This window comes from Natrix helvetica (assembly GCF_964273705.1).
Source record: "Natrix helvetica genome assembly, chromosome: 1".
Taxonomy (NCBI): Eukaryota; Metazoa; Chordata; class Lepidosauria; order Squamata; family Natricidae; genus Natrix; species Natrix helvetica.
The window spans coordinates 368918865-368943440 of NC_138548.1; the positions used below are offsets into that span (position 1 = coordinate 368918865).

The 24576-nt window shown below is 40.2% G+C and overlaps 2 protein-coding genes across 2 annotated transcripts in view; one reads left to right on the forward strand and one right to left on the reverse strand.

The window, feature by feature from the left end:
- Positions 1-2206: 2206 nt before the first annotated feature.
- LOC309382660 (taste receptor type 1 member 2-like) overlaps positions 2207-24576 on the forward strand; it is a gene marked incomplete at its 3' end in the record, with an annotated part of 256900 nt that continues 234530 nt past the window's right edge. Inside the window, exon 1 of the mRNA XM_081934382.1 lies at positions 2207-2225. The remainder of the gene's footprint in view (positions 2226-24576) is intronic.
- Positions 8837-24576, reverse strand: part of LOC309384584 (vomeronasal type-2 receptor 26-like) — a gene marked incomplete at both ends in the record, with an annotated part of 35058 nt that continues 19318 nt past the window's right edge. Inside the window, one exon of the mRNA XM_081938286.1 lies at positions 8837-8863. Within this exon, the coding sequence (XP_081794412.1) occupies positions 8837-8863 (27 nt within the window). The remainder of the gene's footprint in view (positions 8864-24576) is intronic.

Sequence of the window (24576 nt, forward strand, 5' to 3'; positions counted from 1 at the left end):
AAAATATTCATTTTATGCTTTCTATTGGATTTTCCTTAGACACTTGTTTTTCTATCAGGAAATCACACATGTTTTTCTGGAAGCATTGTCTTTTTAAAAAGAATACAATTTTAAATCAGTTTTATCCACTTCATTATTATACCCTCCAGACTTCATTTAACTCAGATCCTAATCATCACATCAGGAATTAGTTCATTCATGCTTTGCTGAAATTAAGTTACAGTATATCATCAGCAGTTCCACAGTCTCTTAAACATGTGTAATCAGAAAAGCAGGGGGGGGGAGCCCATAACTGCATAAAGAGAACAACTCAGGTAGGGTCCACCCTAAATTCTCAGGTTGTAAGAAGAGTAGGTGGGACATTTGTATCTCCAGACATGCTTGGTGGCCTTGCACCACAAGATGATCAGCACATAAATTTGATGATGGTGATGATGATGATATAGACAGACAGATAGATAGACAGACAGACAGACAGACAGACAGACAGACAGACAGACAGACAGACAGACAGACAGACAGACAGACAGACAATGTTCTCTTAATATAGTCATAAAGTGCAATTAGCTGATCTGGATATGCATTTATAATGTGGTCTGCCAGGGAGGAGATTAGCCTGACAACTTTCTTGATAAATTCATGCTTTATGATAAGCATATATTGTTTTCACGGAATTTATAAATATTTCTTTTCTTTGTGCAGTTTATTTATGACCTCCTTTAGAAGGTTTCTTATAATTGAGTGGGTATAATTTTCTCAATCATATTATTTTGAAAACATATATTGTCAATATATGATTGACAAATGTTGCTCAATCTTTTTTTTTTCATTTTTGAAGATAGTGGTTAAACCTGTTCTACCAATTAAGGATATTTGCAAGTTTGACCTCTGTAAAGGAAAGGGATAAATGAGAACAAAGGGTTAATTTACCAGGATTACTGCTTTTGAAATGCCTGGATGTTCCCATTCTAGTTCCATCCTTTTCTGGAGAAGAATGAGTTTTGCAATCTTTCTGAATTCAAACTGTACTTGGACCAAAATGGAGATCTAAAGGCTGATCTGAATATCTTTAGCTCAGTGTTTCTCACTGAAAAGTACCCATTGAAAGAAAAACTAGTGACTGTTGAAGAGCAGAGGCTTATTATCAACCAAGATCATCTGTCATGGCTAAAGTTGCACAACAGGGTAGGATAAATATTGGTGTCTTTTCTCTATTTTCCAAAAGGTTCTGACCCATTTCATCAGGCTGAGCACCCTGGCTCAGTGCTGAAACAGAGGAGCTGCATGAAAATGGTAAGAGAGGGCCAATCCCTCAAGTTGTAGGGATTGTGATCCACTTCTTCCCTCTCTTCAAATAGCAAACAAGATGGCAACTTGGTTGACCAATGCCTGAATTCAGGTTTAGATTAAATTTGATGGTTGAATCAAGAGTGGAGAGAGGTCCTTTTGGTTCCACTTGAAAATAAGCTTTGGAACTCGGATTGACTTTGTCCTGGTTGGGGCCAGTGTCCCATAGACGGGCAGGGCAAGAAGTTTCTAAGAAATCCGCACCTGGCTAGAGTTATCTATTCCAATCTTTCATCCTACTGGGATAATGTAATTGGCCTTCTGCTCTTATGAAGGAGGTCCAAGATTATTATTTTTTTTGACATGGAGTCAAAATGACTTGATTGCTGAGTTATAACACCCTGACCTGAAAACCGAAGCACTGAAACATGATTTTGACTCAGAGAAAAGCCTTTCCTGATATCTGAATAAACAAGGCACAAGTTAAAAAGGAAATGTTGCTTAGATTTGGACTATGGCTTCTAAGAAGGCACATCATTTAAAAAAAACCCTTCAATGCAATTATTTATCTTGATTGTTAGCTATTTATGTCATTCTGGGAAGAAAATGAGCTCCAAATTTAACTAGAAACAAATATGAGTTTGTTCTTCCAAGCCAGTTGCTGTTACCTAATTGTAGTTCTTCAACAGAAAAGACCTTGTCTTGGATACCTAGCTGGGCCTTAGAAGTTCCCTCACACAGCTCAAACGTTCGGCAGCAAAAGGTTCCTGACTAACATATTTTCTTTGGCATTCCTTGTTTTTCTCCTTAGCCTTTGCCTCAGTCTCAATGTGTGGAAAATTGTCGTCCTGGATTTGTCAAGCAGAAGCAAGAAGGAGAGCCATTTTGCTGCTACGACTGTGTTCCTTGTCCGGAGGGGACCATCTCCACTCAGGAAGGTGGGTGTCACCAAAGAAAAGAGAAGGCCTTGAGGAAGTGGATTCATCCAGGGCAATTTTCATAAAAGCGAATAAGGGAAGATTGAAACAAATTTGTCTCTCGACAGCTACACATTTTATTGTTCCCTCTGGACTGTGGACAGGGTCTTAAATGTTGCCTATGTAGGAAGTTATCACCCATCCCTCTCCCAGAAAAATGAAATATCCTAGGAAATATTGAAAAGGCAGAATATTTCTCTGGATGTGAAAAGAAACATGTTTCAAAAAGACAAAGTAACTCTCCCTGCAGCTTCCTGCCCCCACCTTTTGTCCATGAGCCATTAAAGCCTGAACCAGTCCCTTTACATAATAAAAGAGTTCTCCACTTCAGCTCCAGGGGGATGGGAATGAAGGCATGATAATATTGCCTTTTACTCAACTGACCACATGGCATCTGAACTCAACCAAACCTGGATTCAAAACTCAGCCTAGAGGGTTGCCCTTGCACGGGCCCATGTGAGTCTGACAACCTATCAGAATACATTTCTTACACAGGAACAGGAAACAGAGAGGTGAGGCTGAACAGATTATAAAAAGCCCTGCAAGCCCTTCTTCAGCCTTCTTCCCTTCTCTTCTCTTCTCCACCAACATTGAAGCATGTGATAAACATTTCTGTTCAGGACTCCAGCCATGTGGTCCTGTCCAGCATTAAAACCATCTTTCCAAGCAGCTTCCATGTCTCCAGTGTCTTTTTCCCCACTTGGAGCCGAACCCAGAAGGACATTTCTTTCAACACCTATTCGTGAAAATAAACAAACAATCATTTGGGAGTCATTCTGTCTTTTATAACTCTCAACTGATTATTTGTTTATTTGCGTCCACTGCCAGAATGGAAACATTCAGATTTGGTGGCGCCTCTTCCTTCCTATACTTGGTGGTGCCTTTTCCTTACTTGCTTAGTTCGATTTATTTGTTTCGAAGTAGGGAGGCCGTGAAGCTGGCCAATTGGCAGCCAAGAACAACCTTTTGTGGTATGACTCTTTTTGACAGTTTTAGACATGCGAAGGTTCAGCAAGAGAGGTTGCCAAACATTGCAGAATCTCCGTCAACTGTACCCCTCTCCAGCGGTGGCCTTCAAAAATTTTAGCAAGGGGTTTTCTGACCGGTTGCAGGGTGGGTGTGGCCATGGTGGGTGTGGCCAAGTTGGTCTTCTGCACCACAGGCTCTGGAGTGGTCGGGGCCAGCCAGGATGGGATTTGGGGGTTCTCCGAACTGAACAGAATCTTAGCTAGAGGATCTCCTGAACCCCTGAGAACCCCCAGCAGCCCACTCCTGCCCCTCTCCCAAAATGACAATTTCTGATAATTCAGGTTCTTCTTGCTATATTTCAGTCCTGCCTTCTATGGTCAGATCTGTACTTGCTAAATTTCCCTTACTGAATCATTGGTTTCAGAGGGCCTGGGGGTTGGCAAACACATTTCTGTGTGAGGTCCATTTGTGACCTGGCCTGATTCACCAACCAACTTCAGGGAGATGGAATTTTATTTATTTTCCTATGTTCTATATGGAAGTAACTAGTCCCTCAGTAGAAGAACCAGAAAGTTTCCCTCACTGATGAAGGTGAATACAGAGAGTGAACAGGGGTTCAAGGTTTTCTTGAAATTTGAGAGGAAAAAGTAAACATTATTTTCTGTTATTCCAGATACTGAAAAATGTACCAAATGCCCAGATGATCAATATTCAACTGAGAACCGACTCCAATGTATCTCTAAACGAATAACCTTCCTGGCCTATGAGGAACATCTGGTCATTATATTGGTCTCTTTCGCCCTAGTCTTGTTCCTAACCACAGGCTTCGTTTTAATTGCATTCATTAAATACCGAGAAACACCCATTGTCAAAGCCAACAACCGGGATCTCTCCTACATCCTCCTGGTCTCCCTCATGCTTTGCTTCTTGTCTCCTCTTCTCTTCATTGGACAACCAAGAAAAGCCACCTGTCTCCTCCGACAAACAGTGTTCAGCATTGTCTTCTCAGTAGCTGTGTCTTCTTTCTTAGCAAAAACGATCACAGTGGTATTGGCCTTCCTGGCAACGAAACCAGGAAACCGAGTGAAAAGATGGTTGGGGAAGAGCCTGACCAATTCCATCATCCTTTCTTGTTCTGGTGTTCAGTTTTTCATTTGTGCCATGTGGCTGGGACTTTCTCCCCCATTCCCTGACTCTGACCTGCACTCCCAGCCTGGAGAGATCATCCTTCAATGCAATGAAGGTTCTGTCACCCTGTTTTATGTTGTCCTTGGCTACATGGGTTTCCTAGCTGCTGTTTGCTTCACGGTGGCTTTTCTGGCCAGGAACCTACCTGGGGCCTTCAATGAAGCCAAGCTAATCACCTTCAGCATGCTGGTCTTTTGCAGTGTCTGGATCTCCTTCCTGCCCACCTACCTGAGCACCAAAGGGAAATACATGGTGGCTGTGCAGGTCTTCTCTATCTTGGCCTCTGGTGCTGGGCTTCTGGGCTGCATCTTCTTCCCCAAGTGCTACATTATCCTCCTGAGACCAGATCTAAACACTAAGGAACACTTAGTGATAAAAATTGGAAACTGATAATGAAATTGTTTCTTAGATTCATATCATTTCATTTCTTATTGCAATTAATGTTGGTTTGTATGCTTCCTTTGCATGTGTTCCCTCACAATTGGACTTATTTGAAGCCAAATGAAATAAAAATATGAAGAATGTGCAGTTAATTAAACAAAAATCCAAAATAATCTCAAACATGAAATAAATGAATTAATAATTAATATTTGTGTTTGTCCTCCTTTTTCTCAGAACACTCAGATTAGATAATATTTGTGTTAAATAATATATCAAGAGAAGGCAAATGGGAGCTGCATCCTGGGCTTTGGAAAACTTTCATCTTGTCAGACAACTTCAAAGTTAGTTAGAAATATCTCAACATCATCTCTTTAACAGTTTGAATTGGTCTTTTTATACCACTGAGGTTTGGGTAGTAACCTAACTGATGTTGGTGCTCCTTCTCTTTCTTGGGATGTGCCCTTTGTCAGCAATTAGTTGAACTCCAGATCAAGTTCAATCCTCGTCATGGCTTCCTCTCTCTCAGCTTCCAGTTTCTTGGAAGGAGATGCTCAGCAGTCTTTTTGACTTCTGGTGAGGAGTGTTCTGTAGCAGACACTTTTATAACCTGAGCTTTCCTGACAAGGTTTGCCTAACATTTCTCTTTGCTCCTTCTCAACCAACTGATTAAGCCCGCAGTACTGATCATCCCAAAGGTGCTTTTCCCCCCCCCCCCCCCCAGAAGGCAACTGGACTTTCTTGTTTTTTTCTTTTGAAGATGTTTCACTTTTCATCCAAGAAGCTTCTTCAGCTCTGAAAGAATAGTAGGGAATGGAAGGAATTATATTACTTGTAGATAGCTGGTCATTTGTATTCTTTAGAGGGTTGGATGCTCTGGACCCAGTGCCGAGTCTGTTATTGTGTGTCTATGGAAGTTTCATATTCATATATTGGACTCAGAGGCTGCTAATCTTGCAAAATCTAGATGACTGGTACCAAAAACTAGTACTGTAAGTAAAGTGGAATGGCTACCATGACCTATGGTAATATGGTTGCAATAAGGTGCACTCATAACTGTACACAGCACCTCATGGTGGACCAGTAATAACTTCAAGTAATCCACAAGGGGAGGCCCATGTAAAGCACATTTCAATAATTCTTCAATGAAGAATTACATTACATTCATAGCATATTTTACTTTTCTATGATGAAAAATCAAATTACAAAGCGTGGTTGGTATTTGAAGTTTAATTTTTTTATGGGACACTATGTAGAGACCTCCTTCCTGTTTTCCTACACCAACAATGCCTTTCAGGTGAAAGGCTGGAGACGGTGCAGGCAGAGAGAAGAACTGGAAGCTCTCACAGAACATGAGATAGATCTAATACTGACTGAGGGCGACTATTTCATTTACAACACAATCTGGGCTGTGACACAAGCCTTCAATGCAGCTTCTTTATCCAGTTCCAGAAGGACATTTAAAGGTGGTACAAACTTGAAAACTCCCAAGATGAAGGTGTGGCAGGTATTCATTTTCTATTGCACAGCTCTCTGTAGCAGTTGGGAATCAATGTTACAATTATAAGAACCATGCAACTATTCTGACAATAGTTTTATTGTATTGTGAAAAAAACAATTAAATTAAATTCTAATTTTCCATTGCTCTCTTTTCTGCAATTCATTTCCAATTCCTTTTTACAAGCTTCTTGGTAATTTCCCCCCTCCTCCCCCTCTATCTTCTTGGACACTTTCCTTTATCAAAGTTCCAATTTATTAAGAGAGCCATGTTGGCACATCTGGGAAAACCCGAATCTGAAAGTTTCCCAGTTTTCCCCAACTAGTTGAAAGTTCAGGATCTTGCCCCCACACCCACAAGTCCAACACATGGTCCAATCTCCCACTGCCATGCTGGCAGTTCCACCCATCCAGTTCTGGTCAGGGGCAGAGGTGCAGAGACAATGGATGACCTTGGTTTTCTAGAAAGAATTTTGTTATGGCTACATAGTATGTGACTCCTTCCAATCCTCCCTCTCATTTTCCCACAATAGAAAATGCATAGTAGAATAATAAAAAAATGTGGCAGGCCAAAGATCCAAAAGAAAAGATGGCATCCGGCCTGACAATAACAACATGAAAACTCAAAAAAATACATCACATTATGAGTTGGGATGGTAGAGTATGATACAACTGTATCTCTTTGTTTGAAGGAGTTCTTCATATGATTTGTCTCCAGGCCCTTAATCATCTTAGTTGTGTGGGAGCCGTCTTAATATTATTTGAGGGAGTTCCACCACAGCATGCAAATAAACATTGGAGTAGGAGTTCATTAGGGACGTGGTGGCTCAGTGGCTAAGACGCTGAGCTTGTTGATCAGAAAGGTCAGCAGTTCGGCGGATGCAATCCCATGCGACATATAACGGAGTGAGCTCCCGTTACTTGTCTCAGCTTCTGCCAACCTAGCAGTTTGAAAGCATGTAAACATGCAAGTAGAAAAATAGGAACCTCCTTTGGTGGGAAGGTAACAGTGTTCCATGCGCCTTCAGCGTTTGGTCATGCTGGCTGTCAGCATTCCAAATATAATGCAGAATTAAATCAGAGGCCAAGGCAGAGCTATCCTTAAGGTTCCAATGTAATAAGACAAACATGTTGGCACAAGCTGTGGAATCCTGAATCTGAAAGCTTCCTCGGATTCCCACCCAGTTGAAAGTTCAAAACCTTGCCCCACACTCACAAGTCCATCACATGGTCCAATCTTGCTCTGCCGCGCTGGCATTTCCACCCATGTCGGAGACAAAAGATGACCTTGGGCTTCTAGAAAGGAATACCATACCATACCATACCATACCATACCATACCATACCATACCATACCATACCATACCATACCATACCATACCATACCATATAATAGCAGAGCTGGAAGGGACCTTGGAGGTCTTCTAGTCCAACCCTCTGCCTAGGCAGGAAACCCTATGACATTTCAGACAAATGGCTATCCAACATCTTCTTAAAGACTTCCAGTGTTGGGGCATTCACAACTTCTGGAGGCAAGCTGTTCCACTGATTAATTGTTCTAACTGTCAGGAAGTTTCTCCTCAGTTTTAAGTTGCTTCTCTCCTTGATTAGTTTCCACCCATTGCTTCTTGTTCTACCCTCAGGTGCCTTGGAAAATAGTTTGACTCCCTCTTCTTTGTGGCAACCTCTGAGATATTGGAACACTGCTATCATGTCTCCCCTAGTCCTTCTTTCTATTGAACTAGACATACCCAGTTCCTGCAACCGTTCTTCATATGTTTTAGCCTCCAGTCCCCTAATCATCTTTGTTCTTCTTCTCTGCACTTTTTCTAGAGTCTCCACATCTTTTCTACATCATGGCGACCAAAACTAAATGCAGTATTCCAAGTGTGGCCTTACCAAGGCATTATAAAGTGGTATTAACACTTCACGTGATCTTGATTCTATCCCTCTGTTGATGCAGCCTAGAGCTGTTTTGGCTTTTTTGGCAGCTGCTGCACACTGCTGGCTCATGTTTAAATGGTTGTCCACTAGGACTCCAAGATCCCTTTCACAGTTACTACTATTGAGCAAGGTACCACCTATACTGTACCTGTGCATTTCGTTTTTGTTTCCTAAATGGATTGACAACAACACATTCTACTATTCTACTCTTTACTATTCCCCCTCCCAATTACTACACTAATGAAACAGCATAGTAAAATAATAGAGAGTGTGACAGGCCAAAGATCCCAAAAGGAATATAACACAGGCATGACCACTTCGGACAGTGCTGGCTCTTTGGTTTTGAAACATATTTGAGCACTGCCCTCTAAGAGTCGAGAACGACTAGCACCTATGTGTGAGGGGAACCTTTACCTTTACCTTCAGGAGTTCATTACTTGCTTTGGGTCCTACATCTGATTTCCCCAAGCACTAGAATACTGAACCCTAGAAGGTACCAGAGAGTAGAGGAATTTTCCCTTTTTAAAGAAAAAAAATATTTGTTTCCACTGCCAACCATAAGAGGTCACACTCTCTGATGAGGTGAGGATTTCCCCCTCAATCCTCTTCTGGTTCCTCAGAGGGCTGGAGAGGAAGAAGGGAGGGAACAAGGAGAGCAAAGTGGGCAGTAGCTGCTTCCCTACAGCTGGGTCTCTTCAGAACTGAAGGAGCTCAGAGGAGGGGAGCGTTCGGCCTTGAGGACACCTTTTCCATTATTATAGGGTGGTAGATACTGATATTGAACAGTAGGGGGTAACCAGGGAATCAAGAGGGTTTTTTTTTTAAAAAATCTTCCTCTGATAATAAGCAGAGGTCACATACCAACCACAGATCTTTATTTATCCTCCCCCTAAGAAACTGGCAATGGTGGACAGGCAAGGTAGTGCTAGGACAGTCACACAGCTGACAAGGGACAAAGACTACCAGTATGCCAACCCTTTCAGAAAGGCACAGGCTATGAAGATCTCTGCTACAGAAGATTCCTCACCAGAAGGCAGAAAGTCTGTTCAGCACCTCAGCCCAGATAAGCTGGAAAGGGGGGGCTAAGAGAGAGGAACCCATGAAAAGGGTGAAAGTTGATCTGGAGCTTAACTGAAGGGAGATTGATGAGAAAGAGCATCAAACCCAAATAGGGCTCTGGAAGTTGCAACACTGACTCATCTACACTAAACCTTCTCTTCCTGACAGAACCAGACCTTGGGGGAATTGAAATGCCAATTCTGAAAGAACCATGAAGGAGATGAGGCTGAGATCTTCCTAGCTAACTCTGAAGATACCTACCACGCTAAAGGCAGTCAAAAACCCAGGATATGGTTCATATGTCTCCTCTCTTAAAGGATTGCTTAAGACATATATTGGCTCACTTGTGTGCTGAGGAAAAGAAGGGCTACCAATTGCTTTAAAACACAAATATTAACTGTTAACTTATTTTATTGTTTGATTATTTATTGTTATATTATTATTACATTGATTAAAATAACTATTTTTATCTCCTTCAATTTTAAATAACATCAGTTTTCAAACAAGAGGCAAATGAAGCATATAAACCAACAAGCAATCAAAAATTAAATGTTATAATCCGAAGAACCAATTTCAAAATCATGTCCCTGGTTTTATCATTAGTTGTTCCTTTGTGTTTAGATCTGGTCTCAGGAGGATAATGTAGCACTTGGGGAGTAAGATGCAACCCAACAGCCCGGCACCAGAGGCCAAGATGGAGAAGACCTGCACGGCTACCATGTATTTCCCTTTGGTGCTCAGGTAGGTGGGCAAGAAGGAGATCCAGACACTGCAGAAGACCAACATGCTGAAAGTGATCAGCTTGGCTTCATTGAAGGCCCCAGGAAGGTTCCTGGCCAAGAAAGCCACTGTGAAGCAGATGACAGCTAGAAAACCCATGTAGCTGAGGACAACATAAAACTTTTTTTTTTTAAAAAAAAAGGTTACTTGGGGCTTTTTTTAGGAATTTATTTTTTAGGAAATAATAGCCATTTATAAAGTTTTAGCTGCTTTTATAAATTTATAAATGTTATAAATTGTGCAGCTTTCTGAGATTTTGTGTGTTTCTGTAGTGTTATAAACCAACAACAAATTTCAATCAATAACTGTCATGAACCTAAGAAACAATTTAATGATCAGTTCCCGACTTTTATCATTAGATGCTCCTTAGTGTTTAGATCTGGTCTCAGGAGGATAATGTAGCACTTGGGGAAGAAGATACAACACAACAGCCCAGCACCAGAGGCCAAGATGGAGAAGACCTGCACAGCTACCATGTATTTCCCTTTGGTGCTCAGATAGGTGGGCAAGAAGGAGACCCAGACACTGCAGAAGACCAACATGCTGAAAGTGATCAGCTTGGCTTCATTGAAGGCCCCAGGAAGGTTCCTGGCCAAGAAAGCCACTGTGAAGCAAATGACAGCTAGGAAACCCATGTAGCTGAGGACAACATAAAACATGGTGACGGAGCCTTCGTTGCATTGAAGGATGATCTCTCCAGGCTGGGAGTGGAGGTCAGAGTCTGGAAATGGGGGATATACTCCCAGCCACATGACACAGATGAAAATTTGGACAGCAGAACAAGAAAGGATGATGGAGTTGGCCAAGCTCTTCCCCAACCATCTTCTCATCCTGTTTCCTGGTTTTGAAGCCAGGAAGGCCAGCACCACCATGATAGTTTTGGCCAACACAGAAGACACAGCTACTGAGAAGACAATGCTGAACATTGTTTGTCGGAGAAGACAGCTGGCTTTCCTTGGTTGCCCAATGAAGAAAAAGGGGGACAAAAAGCAAAGCAGGAGAGAGATCAGGAGGACGAAGGAGAGATCGCGGTTGTTGGCTTTGACAATGGGAGTTTTTAAGGATTTAAGGAATAGGATTAAAATGAACACTGTGGTTAGGAACAGGAGTAGGGCAAAGGAGATGAGGATGATGCCCAGATGTTCTTCATAGGACAGGAAGATGATTCTTTTTGGGATACATTGAATTCGGTTCTTGTTTGGATATTGATCATCTGCACACTTGGTGCATTTTTCAGTATCTAAGAAAACAAAGCAATATTTCTTTTATAGTATTTTCACATTTCAATAAAACCTTTGAGTGAGATGCGATACTGAAAGATGGGAAAGCCTTAGTAAATTGAATATACACTCCAAACAAAAAATCCCCAGTGTATAAAACTATAAAAACAAGAACAAGAAGAAAATAAATGTTAAAGAAGAAATATCTGGTGGCACAAACCCACTTCTCTGAGGTAATCCTCCAGATTCTTATCTTTCACTGACTTTAGTTTGAGTTAGTTAGTTAGTTAGTTAGTTAGTTAGTTAGTTAGTTAGTTAGTTTTAATTTTAATTTTTGACAGATGCAAGACATATTTTTCTACCAGGAATATCTAAACTCAGTTACTGATGATTGATCCACCAACTATGCTCTCAATCAATTGCTGTAAAAATCCTGGACACAGGGTAAAAGTTGCCTAACATGGTTGGATCCATGGAGAGCCTCTTGAGAAGGGTTGTAACACTGCCTACTTCAGGGAGATTATACAGCCTCTTCCAGTTAAAACTCATTGACTACCCTGGATTAGGGAGTATCTCCAAGCTGTAAGGCCTTCTAGAAACCCCTGAAAATGTGATTCTGTCAACAGCCCTGGGAATCACCTGGTAACAGAGCCCTCTGTGCTGGTTGTATAGTTGGTAGCATCTTCATGTATTCCTGTCTTGCTTTCTTGGAGGTTATTTCTCATTGTTTTAATTTTTAATTATTGCTTTAATTGTATGCAAACAAGGGTCTCTTTGTGTGAAATAGACAGCCATATAAATTTGATAAATAAATTTGAAAATAAAAATATCTTAAGAAAGATTAATTCATGAAATAATTCAAGAAGAGGAACTGAATCCATTTTCTAGATTTGGGCAACAATTTTAAATGGAGAATGAGTTCAACATTAGTATCAATGGATGTTAAGTAGATTGATCTTTTATTAGTTCTCCCCCCCCCACTTTCTGTTCTTTTTAATCCTAACACAGTATATTAGATTTTTTTTCCCTTTCAAAAGCAGGACTATATTCCTTTTTTGTTGGTGTTATAACTGTTTGTATCTCAATATTTAACAATATAAGAAAATTGGAAAGATAAGAAAAAGTGGGAAGGAAATATCCATGTGATGGTTTTATGATGAGACATCTGTCTGATTTTCATTGTTCCTTAAACTCAAAATCTCTCCCTCAATTGTTCCTTCTAATTAGATATTTCAGCTTATTAGGATTTATGAACTTAATAAAGATTAACTGATTAACTGATTAAATGTATGATTGATGTATCTTTTGGCCTGTAATATAAAGTTGGTTTGGGTGAGCAAAGCCCTTTGAACTAAAACCATTCCTCAAATTACAAAGAATTCATAGAAAGATCTATCTAAGAAGGATAAATATGGAAGGAGACATCCAAATTGGCAAATAAAAGAGAGATTTCCTAACCAATTCACAACATCCTTTTCCTACCTCATCCTTCATAATCTTTTTCTTATCTCACCCATTATGGAAGGAATTGGACACCATGAAAATTAAGAACAAAACCATCATAATTTCATTTCTCTTTAAAATGCACCTTCCTGAGTGGAGATGGTCCCCTCTGGACAAGGAACGCAGTTGTAGCAGCAAACTGGCTCTCCTTCTCGAGCCTTCATGACAAATCCAGGCTGACATTTTCCCACACATTTGGACTGAGGCAGAGACTGAGAAGAGAAAGAAGAAATGCCAAAGAAAATATGTTGAGGTTCATCATTCATGAAAGATGGAGGTAGACATGAACGTTAACCAAGAAGTCTCTGGGTTTCTCTTAGGCCAATATGAAATCTCTGGATACTTCCAAATGGTTGCAGGAGATACAATTGCAGGCAGATTCCTCATTTAGTTCCTCCTTTTTTTTTTCTCGGGACATATATAGCAAAAAATGGACCTTTCTACTTAACAAAGTCTGGAGGGATGAAATTGAGAAAACATTTAAGCATCCAGTGAGAACCAGGGGGTTCTGCCTAACAGTGGAATTAACATGCATTCCACTCTTCTTCATTTAAGAATGATTGTGAAATAAGATCAGGGGTGAAATCCTCCCAGTTCGGCCCAGTTCGCTCAAACTGGTTGTGATGATAGGCCACGGTTCTCTGAACCGGGGGTAAAAATCCTTTGTGGCCCCTCCCTCACCCAGTCTCTCGATCGCTGCTTTCCCGATCACCCGATCGCTCTCTCACCGGTTCTCTTCCGGCCGCTTGGCACTTCGCTTCCGCCCCACCCACCCCCGCTATGTAAAGTCCCTTTGCCACGTGGCCTAGCTGCTCAGTTCGCCAACCCCTGCTGGATCAGAAGCCTCTCCTGGAACTTCTAAGAAGCCTCCTGGACAGCCGCCCGCTCAAAAAGGTAAGCATTGACGGTTGCAGGCTAGAGTGGTTCCCCCCACCCTCCCGCAGGGTCCCTTGGCTGCCCTGCCTGGCCTGGCTAAGCCACCTGGCTAACTGCCAACTTTCCCTCCAGCCTCCAGCTTGCTTCCCTTCGCTCTTCAGACCGAATCCGGAGCTGCCTTCCTGTTTCTGCTTTTGAAATCCCCGGCTTTCTGCCTGCAATCCATCTCTTTGGCTAGGAACTGAATCTGCCTTCTGCCTTCAATTGGGTAAGTAAGTGGGGTTTTTTATTTTTACTTTTTTTAAAGAAAAAGGTTACTTGGGGCTTTTTTTAGGAATTTATTTTTTAGGAAATAATAGCCATTTATAAAGTTTTAGCTGCTTTTATAAATTTAGATTTGTGCAGCTTTCTGAGATTTTGTGTGTTTCTGTAGTGTTTCACACGCACAACACAAACACACACAATCACACCCGGCTGTATGTGACATTTTGTGCTTGTGATAGTTGGCATTGTAAGTTCTCTGTGACTGTGATTTCCCTGCTTGTTGTTGCAGGGGACATTTTGTGTGCTTTTACATTGTGTGAGAGTTGCACAATGGCATTGTGTTTCTGTTAAGTGTGAAAGTTGTTCTTTGAGCTCTTTGTGGCTTTGTGAGTTTCCTGCTTGTGGCAGGGGCCATTTTGTGTGCATTTGCAATTCTGCTTGGGCAGGAGGTTGGACTAGATGACTTGCAAGGTCCCTTCCAACTCTGTTAAATCTGTTAAGTCTGTTGCAGAGGCCAGTTTCTGTGAGGTACAGCTGTTTTTGCATTGTGTGTGAGTTGCACAATGTTGCATTGAGAGTTGAACAATGTTGTGAGTCAGTTTTGTTGTTTTTGTGTAAAGTGTGAGAGTTTCTTTTTTGAGCCCTTTGTGGCTCTGTGAGTTTCCTGCTTCTGCAAGGAGCTCTTTTGTGTGAGGTGCAGCTGCTTCTGCATTGTGTGTGAGCTAGTTGTGTTGCTTTGTGTTGTTTTTGTGCAGTGTGAAAGGTTTTTTTAAGCCCTTTGTGGCTCTGTGAGTTTCCTGCTTGTGGCAGGAGCTCTTTTGTGTGAGGTGCAGCTGTGCTGTGTTGCATTTGTGTTGTTTTTGTGTTAAAACTAGTTTGTGTTTTTGTGTTTTGTGTGCTTTTGTATTGCTCCCATCACTGGCCCTCAGCTAACAAAACTCTTTTTCTTCCTTTTGCAGTAGCAGCCTTTACCAGCAAGGATGAAAAGGCAACAAACTTTTGTTACTCTTATGTAAGTATTCTTACTTAAGTATTCTTCATTATTCTTACTTAAGTATTAAATGCCCAAAATAATTGGTATATTTTCTTTTTGTAGGTCATAAGGGCAAAGAAGTGATGTTGACTTGGCCATTCCCACCAGATCACATGACCACCAAGCCATGCCCACAGAACTGGCAGGGAAAATGTTTAGATTTCACCACTGAATAAGATATCTCATTTTAAAGTAAACTTTACTGTAAAAGGTTTATTAAATGTTTAGTCCATTGGATTTATTAAAATAAAACTGTGGTGAAGAAAGAAATATCTGACCAGTAGGATCTGGAAAGGTTTTTTTCTGGATTACATAAAACATTACAAAGTTGCTTCCCTTTGAAAGAAATCCAAAACTCTCCCCCACTTAAGATACAGAGGAAAAATTCCTTACAAACAAGGACTGACAACCTTAAAGGATACACTCTATTTCTATATTTATTTGTTCAATTTATATGGCGACCATGCTGGTGAACTAAAGCTAAAACTGATTGACTAGTTTCTAACACTATAGTGCCCTCTTAAAAGCCAAAGCTCAAATTTAAGTAATTTTTCCCTTGAAATTGTCCCTTATTACTTCTGATATCAAGTTTCTTTTGCACCAAAGTGAGTCTTGAGTACTTCAGTTTTCAAGCCATTATCATGGTAAAATGGGCAGCAAATAAATTTAATCAATCAATGGATAAATAAGCTCACAACAGACCAGTCATTATTATTTCATGTGAACTGAAAGCCTTGGACCTCCTTCCTAAATTCCACTATTCCAGTGGGGTTAAAGAGAGACATGTGTAACTATGGTCTCAGCTGATTAAAAAATGTCACAGATTTTGGGTCTGCAAACTTAGGAGACCCTGACTCTAACCTGGCAATGAAGGATTTAATCAAGATCCTGTGAGGTACTAATACCACTCTATAAAGCCTTAGTAAGGCCACACCTAGAACATTGCATCCAGTTTTGGTCCCCACACAATAAAAAAAATGTTGAGACACTAGAGAGAGGGCAGAGAAGAGCAACCAAGAGAATTAGAGGACTGGAGGCTAAAACATACAATGAACAGTTGCAGGAACTAGGCAAGGCTAGTCTAGTGAAGAAAAGGATCATATTTGAGCAGCTGCACAGAGAGGAGGGAGTCAAGCTATTTTCCAAAACACTTGAAGGTCAGACAAGGAATAATGAATGGAAACTGAACAAGGGGATATTCAAACTGGAAATAAGGAGAAATTTTCTGAGAGTGAGAGCCTTCAGAAATTGTGGGAGCTTCATCACTGGAAGCTTTCAAGAAGAGAATGGACTGCCATCTATCAGAAATGGTGTAGGGTCTCCTGCTTTAGGGGGAGAGGGTTGAACTAGATGACCTACAAGGTCCCTTCCAATTCTGTAATTCTGTTCTTTCCCAATTGGACCAACAGAACTTCCATCCAATCTTGATTTCATTTCATTAGATTCAATCCAAACCTGAAGTCAGGCTCTGGTTAATAGAATTGCCTTCATCTTAATATTTGAAGACAAGGAACAAGTGAACCTGAAGCTATTAACCTGAAGTTCCTCAGCATATGATTTCTCTCAACAGTTTAATGGTGGCAAATTGCAAAAGAGTCATTCATTGACAATGATTTGTGTCCTAAATAATAATCTCCCCAAATCTCATTTTAGCAGCTTATAACAGCTTCAGAATTGTAGGATCTGAAAGATACTTTGGTCAAAAGAACTGAAGGCCCCTCGATCTATCTAATATAATTATAGATGTATTACTCTGCACATTAAATTCTCAATGCAGGATACCCACTTTTGTGACTAGGTTTTCCCCACTTGAAAAGGGTCCTAATTCTTTGGAAAAATGAAGAAAAAACATCAATATTTTCCCCACCTTGTTGAGCAACTGGAGCTGTGACAAAGCATCTTGGTTGATTTTAAGTCTCTGTCTTTCAAACCTCCCCAAATACTTGTCGATGGGATCCTCCTTGGGAAGAATAACCTTACTAACAATCCACAGATCTGCGTCTAGGTCTCCATTTTGATCCAAGTACAATTTAAACAGGGAAAGATTGTACAATTCCTTCTTCTTTAGAAATGAATGGAACTAAAATGGAAACATCCAGGAATTTTAAAAGCAGAAATCTTGTTTTTCTTTCAATCTCACATGATTTTTTCACATTTGAATCTTTCTTCTGTGGTTGATTAACTTCTAAATATTGTGAGTTGGGAGAACAAGTGTTGCCACTTCTTCAAAAGTCAAGAACAAAGGTTCAGTAATAGTTCTCAATCATTTAGTATATTGACCGAAAGTATAGTGAGAAGATATATGTCAACCTTGAAGTGAACCTGGCTGAGGCCATCTTTTTCTCTGCATGGCTGCCACAAGGCAGAAGAGGGGAGAGGGAGGGGGGAAATTAGGTAGGTGGTGTTTTGCCGTCAAAACCAAAAAGATTTCCTGTGGGAACCAAGGTCATTCCAACAGGTGGCTTAGAGAGGAGGAGTGGAGTAACCAAGAAACCTGCCAGAACCTTTATTGGACAATGTGACTGATGACTTGGGGGGGGGGGCAGGGGGAACTTTCATTTTTTAATTAGGTGAATATCGTGGGACCTTTCACAGTTGGCTTTCATCATTGTGTCAATATGATGTATCCAATAAACTGTTCTTTAAGGAATCTACCTGCCTCTCAGTTCTACTTTCAATGGGTGCATTACTTGAAACACTGACAATATATTTGACTAAAATTTTCAATCATAGGGTACATTTTAGGAAAAGTCACAAATCAATTGAAGAAAAAAAAAACAAATACGTAGAGTATTCATGAACTCCTTGAAAACAACAGGGTGATTAGCAGAAAGCAAGGATTTGTTAAGAGGCTAATATTCATTCAAGTAGAGTAGAGGGGGGCGGAATGACCAGTTGAACTAATTGTACTTTATTGTAAGACTGTATTAACAATGGGAAGGTCCAAATCATTTAATGAACTTTTTTGATGGTCAAAATTAGGGAGGAACTTATCTGAGTATCTTTTTCTGCCTGTTATGCAGCTGCTGGTTTCCTCCCCCACATCTTATCAAAACCTTCCCTATGCAGCATCTCTTTCTCTCATCCTCCAAACTCATTCCCACATATCATCACACTTCCTTATTAAACTGTGTGAATGCTGGTGGTATAACTTGATTTTAGAAAAGAATCAACAAAATCCTTCCTGATGGGGTGAATGGGGATCTTAATTGAGCACTGGATGGAATGATAATTAAGTGGACACAACTGTGTTTAAAATTGTACTCCAATAAAATTTAATGTTACTGATAAAATTGGGGAGTTATAAGAAAACAATTGGACCTTGGTCATTATTTCTTTAATATTTTCATTAAAAAACAAAGATAAATCATGATTTGTGATACAGAAACAAGTTATTTTGATCTCCTTTAAAAATTCACAGTTCAAGAATATAAATGTATGATTTTGAACTAGGGAGAGCTGCATATGTAAAATCCAGTTGGAAACTAATTTTAAGCACCTAGGACTTGATATATCATTGCATTTTGTATAACAGAAATGAATGGCAGCCACAATCTACAGCTTTCTTTTAAGATTTCATTTGTAGTTTTTCTAATATTATTCTATATATAGAGTGGTTGCTGATTATAATAAAGTAATAGTAATGTTTTAATGATTTGATAATAATCATATTACTAATTTGATAATGGCATGAATCACACAGTGGATTCATACCAGGTCTCCTAACAGGCACCACACTTGGAGAAGACATTGCACAGAATTTTCATCAGCTTTAGGCAAGGACAAAGAAGGGTAGGAAGAGATCAATTTTTAGCCTTAAGGAAAAAGACCAAGGAGAAGAGCCATGTTGGTTAACAGGAGCTTAAAATCAGAAGGAGTTTGGGAGCACTTTTTCCAATATACAAAACATCTTGGTTGTAGAAGGGAAAACACGTCTCTCTTACAATAAGTACAATAAGATTTTATACAGGGGCTTAAGGTCTTAAACAACGAAGCTCAGAGAGCCCCAAAGACCCTGAAAGGAATTTATAGTTTGATGGATCCTTGTTGGGACCCCTTACCTTCCATGGGTGCAGCCTTGGAGCCCCCAACCTGTGTTTTCCCTTCTTCCTTCTCCTCTTGGATTTGGATGCAGCATTTAAGGCATGAGCCAGGATCTTAATGACACTGTAAACATTGCCATCATTTGGGATCTGCATCTTATTCTTTTCCTCTTGGGTCCCCACTGGTGCTTTCTGGGTGCATCTTCTTCGGCCTTTGACAGAAAAGACGTGTTTTGAAACAGAGCAGTGAAAATACTCAGCATGAAATTCAGGTTCCACAAAGAATTGAGTTTTATAGACACCATCTCTTTGCCCTTGAGGAGGAAAAGTCCAAATACTATGGATGTACTTGAGACGCCGGTCCTTTCCCATTGAATATTCTCCAACCACTGTCATTATGCAGACTTTCCCTTCAATGGGTCCTGGCAAACGCATAAATATTAAATGAAAAGGAAGAATTCTGTCCAAGGGGAAGTCATATTCCATGAAGTGAACAAGGACATTGACTTGTCTCCACTTAGAGAGGGCATTCCTGAGGGTTGCTGTGTATCCAGTCGCTGAGAATTGATGTGATATAACAACACAAATTCCATGCTTCACAAGCATAGGAGTAAAAGTCCTCATGAAATGCTCTCCCTTCTCTGTGTCTGGAGCAAAGAGACCAATCAAGGTCCATTCAAAATGGAGAAGCAGTTGGACAATTGCTGGGTACTGGAACCCTTCTTTGGGGAGCATCGGATGGAAAAAAGGGGAAAGACTTTTATCACTCAGAGTTTCTGAAGCAATTCGCTCACTGATCTGAAAAAGCAGTGAAGAATTCTGGGTTATATTTGGGGTCCAAATTTTTAGCTTTTAATAAACTCAGCTTTTTTTCTCATGCACATATCACAACAGTTTATTGTTGATTAGTCACTAAGCCATATCAAGATACAGAATATAAAACACAGACTTGTTCTGGATTCTTTTTTTAGTTTTTTGTCCAATTGCATAAAGACAAAGAGACCACAGTTCCTAATATGATTTGCAACAATTCAAGAACTTTTTAATTGAAAATCTAACATTTTTTTTGACTGTGTCACTATCCATACCATTAATTTTATAAAAAACAATTATATGCCTTAATTTTATAAATTGTATAAATTCCCAATTCAGCTCTGAAGGCAGCAGCTGAAGTCCTTTCATCCATCCACAAGATACTTCTCATGGGATGTGATCAAATTAGTTCAAGTAGTGGTATGAATTAAATCCCAAAGTTCAGCTCAATATAAATGCATGGTGGCAACTTTGGCCTTTTGTACTTTAATAATTCAGGCGAACAATCCTGCATAGCTATGATTTTTTAAAATTCTTTTAACAGTGTGTTCACTTGTCCCTTTGGTCTAAATGAGCTCCTTTGATGCTGAGGGAGCCAAGATCCAGTCACAGAGAAAAATACCCAGGTAAGGAAAGGTGTGAACTTGCTTTATTGACTCATCATCGAATAGCCCTAGATGGCAATATATCATTTTTCAAAGACTCTAACTTTTGATTTTGACTTATCAATAATCAGATAATTCTTATGAGAATAGGAGCCAAGTCTTCTTAACAGTATATGAAACCCAAATGTCACATTGGCAGCACCCTTGTGTTAATTTCTGGTGGGGATCCGTCCTACTTCTCAGGGCTCCATTGAGCCCAAATCACACTCTCTAACAAATGAACAAAGAACATGGAATAATTGGGATGGAAGGGATCTTGGAGATTTTCTAGCCTGACCTGTGACATTGATTAATTGTTCTCATTGTCAGTGCTTGTAGAGAGGGTGTTGAGCAGGGTCAACATTCTGAGTTCCATTTAAAGGGCAATCAGTTTCTTCTATGTTCCTTACTCTGTTGAAGCAAATACTCTAAAAGCAGGAAAACGTTATTTCCTCTGATTGATATTTTTAGAGTTAGATTGTTCAAGACGACACAATTGTCAATACTGGGTCAAATCTTGTTCTTCTGCAAGGAAAGCACTTTTCATTATTCAAGGGGAAGCTGATATATATTTTAGTCACAATGTCTGTTAGAGATCTGGGCCTGGAATTGCTAGGGTGCTTTTTATTCCCTGTCTTTATCTATCGGAATTAGGTTTGACCCATATGGGCATGGCAGATATTATTTATATGTGTAAATGAAGTTGCCAATATAGAGTCCCACCAGTTGGGATATTTCTTGAATTGTTCAGCTGGTAGAAAATCCTCTCCACTGGCAATGTTGTTTTTCAAACCTTTTATGATGAATTTGATCATGAGCATTTCAGGGTAAAATATAATTAACAGCATGGATAACTTATTTGTAGTTTCATGTAAAGTGGTTAATCAATGTTAGCGGTTCTTACAGGTTCATAATACAGTACATACTGATTCATCAACAGTAGGAAAGATAATCCAGTCAGGCTCCGTTTATTAATCTTGGATTTGTTTGTGATTGAAAATACCATTATTTTGACTAAGATCAGACTTTTAAAAAGTGAGCTTTCAATCAGTGCTGCGTCTTCCTGTTGTTCAGAAGACCCTTTGATTGAACACAGAGCCTCTCCTCACCTTCCCAAATATGCAGCAGAAGACCTTTAACCAATGATGAAGGGGTCATGAGAAGATATGTTTCTTTGGATCATTGTTCCCCCCTCACTGTATATCCCAATCCCTAGTCATGACACCTACAAATGACATGGTGAAAAGCAGTTCTTGAATTCCATATAGAAGACATGGCTGGATCTATTCCTCACAAACCAACACCCCTCTTACTTTATCAAGTACAGAAATGCAAACACAAACCTGTGGGACTTTGTAGGGGCCTGTTAATGTTGACATTTGGATGGAGATGTTCTCAAGAGCTCCATCAAGAAGAGCCAAAAGAGTGTCCTTCCTTCCACAGCTGTAATTGGGAACATTGGCTTCTCCATTAGAGAGAACATCCAGCAAGGCATTTGAAGTTCCAAGTGTGTTTGAATAGTTGTCATGGATGTTGTAGCCAAGTGTGAGATTGAGCAGGAGCTGGTATTCTTTGTTAACCATTTCAAAATTGAAAATTATTCTTTCTTTTACATGACGATAATCTCTGTAAAACCATGCTCATGTTAACATTAAGATAATTAACAGCAAAAACTAAATACTTCTCTCTATTTAATCCTTTTTTTCTCCACAAGCTAACTGAGACTTAAGCCAATATTGATCCAAAACATGAGGTAAATTATAGGGACCCATCACCCTTTAATATTTTTGAGTATTGAGAAGATCGTATTGAGATAGTCTTGCAAACGGATTAAAAATGAGACATACACTAAAAATAAAAATAAAAATCAGGCATAAACCATCATTTGTAGAATTACTAATTTTCAACAGCCAAGTAAAAGGTTGCAGAATAATCATCAAAAGTAGAACAATCATAAATGGAAGAGAATTTTGGATGAGAGATCCAGAAAAGTTGTTCTAAAAACAAATTATTCCTATAAAAATCAGGCACAGAATATCAGTGAGAGGTTATAAAAATATGGAAATGAGCTGAGCAGGGAAAACTACAACAATCACTACTTTCAACAAAACTCAGTACAGGAGAACCTCTGGTCACAACGATAATTCGTTCCATAACTTTGGTCGCAATCTGATTTGGTCGTGACTTGAATCTAACCAAAATTAATGCAAAATTAATTCAGGGTCCATATGTGGATCACTGATCTTTGTAAACAAACAACGGGATATTTGGCCCTTACAAAAAACCCGGATTTGGTCATGGCCAGAGGCTTTCGTGACCAGAGGTTCTACTTTAATCAAGTCATGGATTTAGAATTGAACAGGGAGAGGAAAATAATGTGGACTTCTTTCAGGTTTTATTTTCCTTAGGTTTGGACTTGAGCCTCTTTCAGATAATAAAAGAAAAAAGTGAGAGGCGACGGAAATCAAAAGGATTCAAGAAATTTCTCAGTTCCTGCATTACAGGTGTAAGTAAAATAAGAGGGGAAAAAAGAGTGTTAGAACTGCAAATGGAGGGAATGAAACTCCATCACAGTGAATGACTTACAACCGCTTCTGAATAGAAGGAGCCACATTGAAAGGAAATGTTGTATGTCTTATTGCTGATGCAGACATAACTATACCAATGAGAATATCTCCTGGCCTATAATAGCTCCATGGCTTCCATCCAACCTGGTTGTCCAAATTCAGTGGGCACTTCGTTCTCAGCTTCCCAGAGAGAGGCTGGGACACCAGTAGCACCAGAAGCAGAAGCAGGAGGTCCATAATTCATAGGACTGAATCAATCTCCTTCCTGTTTCTAAGGAAGAATTGAAGCACTCTCACAGGATGGAGTTTCCAGTGGCTTTCCTGATTCAAACAGAGAGAAACCAAGATTCCCTTGGAAGAGAGAGAAAGTACATTCAAGAGGGCAGCTCCTCCCTGTCCCATAACTTGAGCCACAGAGAGCATAACCTGTGGTCTTTATCCTTTTCTAATGCAAGATCCCTTCCATGTTGCTTCAGTCTGATGTTTACATCAAAGACAGTCAGGGGAGAAGGAGGAGGAGAGATATCAAGACCGGTATAGGAATAATAACAGTGAGAAGGAACTTCTCCTCTTGGGACCCTGAATTCCTTCCATGTAAGGAAGGGTAGCTGGAGATAAGCATATTTGTGAGAAATCACAGATACACCCCTTGGGGATTTGTTCTGTGGTGGCTTTACTCCTTCCTCTTAGGGCACATCCAGAAAGTGGTGCTGAAGCAAGAAATATCAACAGCCAGAAAAGTGACTTCTGCTGCCCTTCAATGTGGTGTCATGCCTCCGGAGACTGCTAGGAAAGGTCAAAGAGAGCTATGAGTTTGATGCCACTTTAGGCTGGTGCCACTTAACTCTAGTGCTGCCTGTGCTCCAAAATCATGGAAGCCATCATTATCCTTGAACCCAGCAAATGTTAAGAATAGAGCCTGTTTGGGATTTTCTTCTCAATGAGATCTCCGTAGATTCATCTGAAATTGGAGCTGATTTTATAACTACTTGTAACTGAAGTGAAATTTCATTTGCCCTCTTTTCTAGAAACGTATTTTTTTTTCATGAGATCTAAGAGACAGGAACATGAAAGCTTGTGGACCACAACACTGAGTAAGAGAGATAAAATGATAGAGTTGGTAGTGAATTTTGTTTCAGTTTCCTGGAGAAATTCTGTGTTGTTTTTCCATACTGAGGGGCTTCAATGTTCCTTGGTTTCTTAAATAAACAGTGAGCTGTGAGGTCTGCAGCTCAGATGGTCTGTGTCCATAGTGTGGTGGATGGTGGGACCCAGTGGTGGGTTCTGGCAGCCGCTACAGCCAGTTCACTCAGGGACGCACTGCATTTGTGAGTTGATACACACTGTGCGCGCATGTGCAGTACAACAAAAATTGCTCTGCTCATGCACAGAAGCCAAAACCCAGATGGCGCTGCTGGGAGAACCAGTTTGGGGGCGTGGCAGGCCTTGGTGTCTGCCAGGTTCCAACAAACCAGGCTGCCAAGCTACTACCGGTTCTGCCAAACTGGGCCGAACCAGTAGGAGCCCAGCACTGG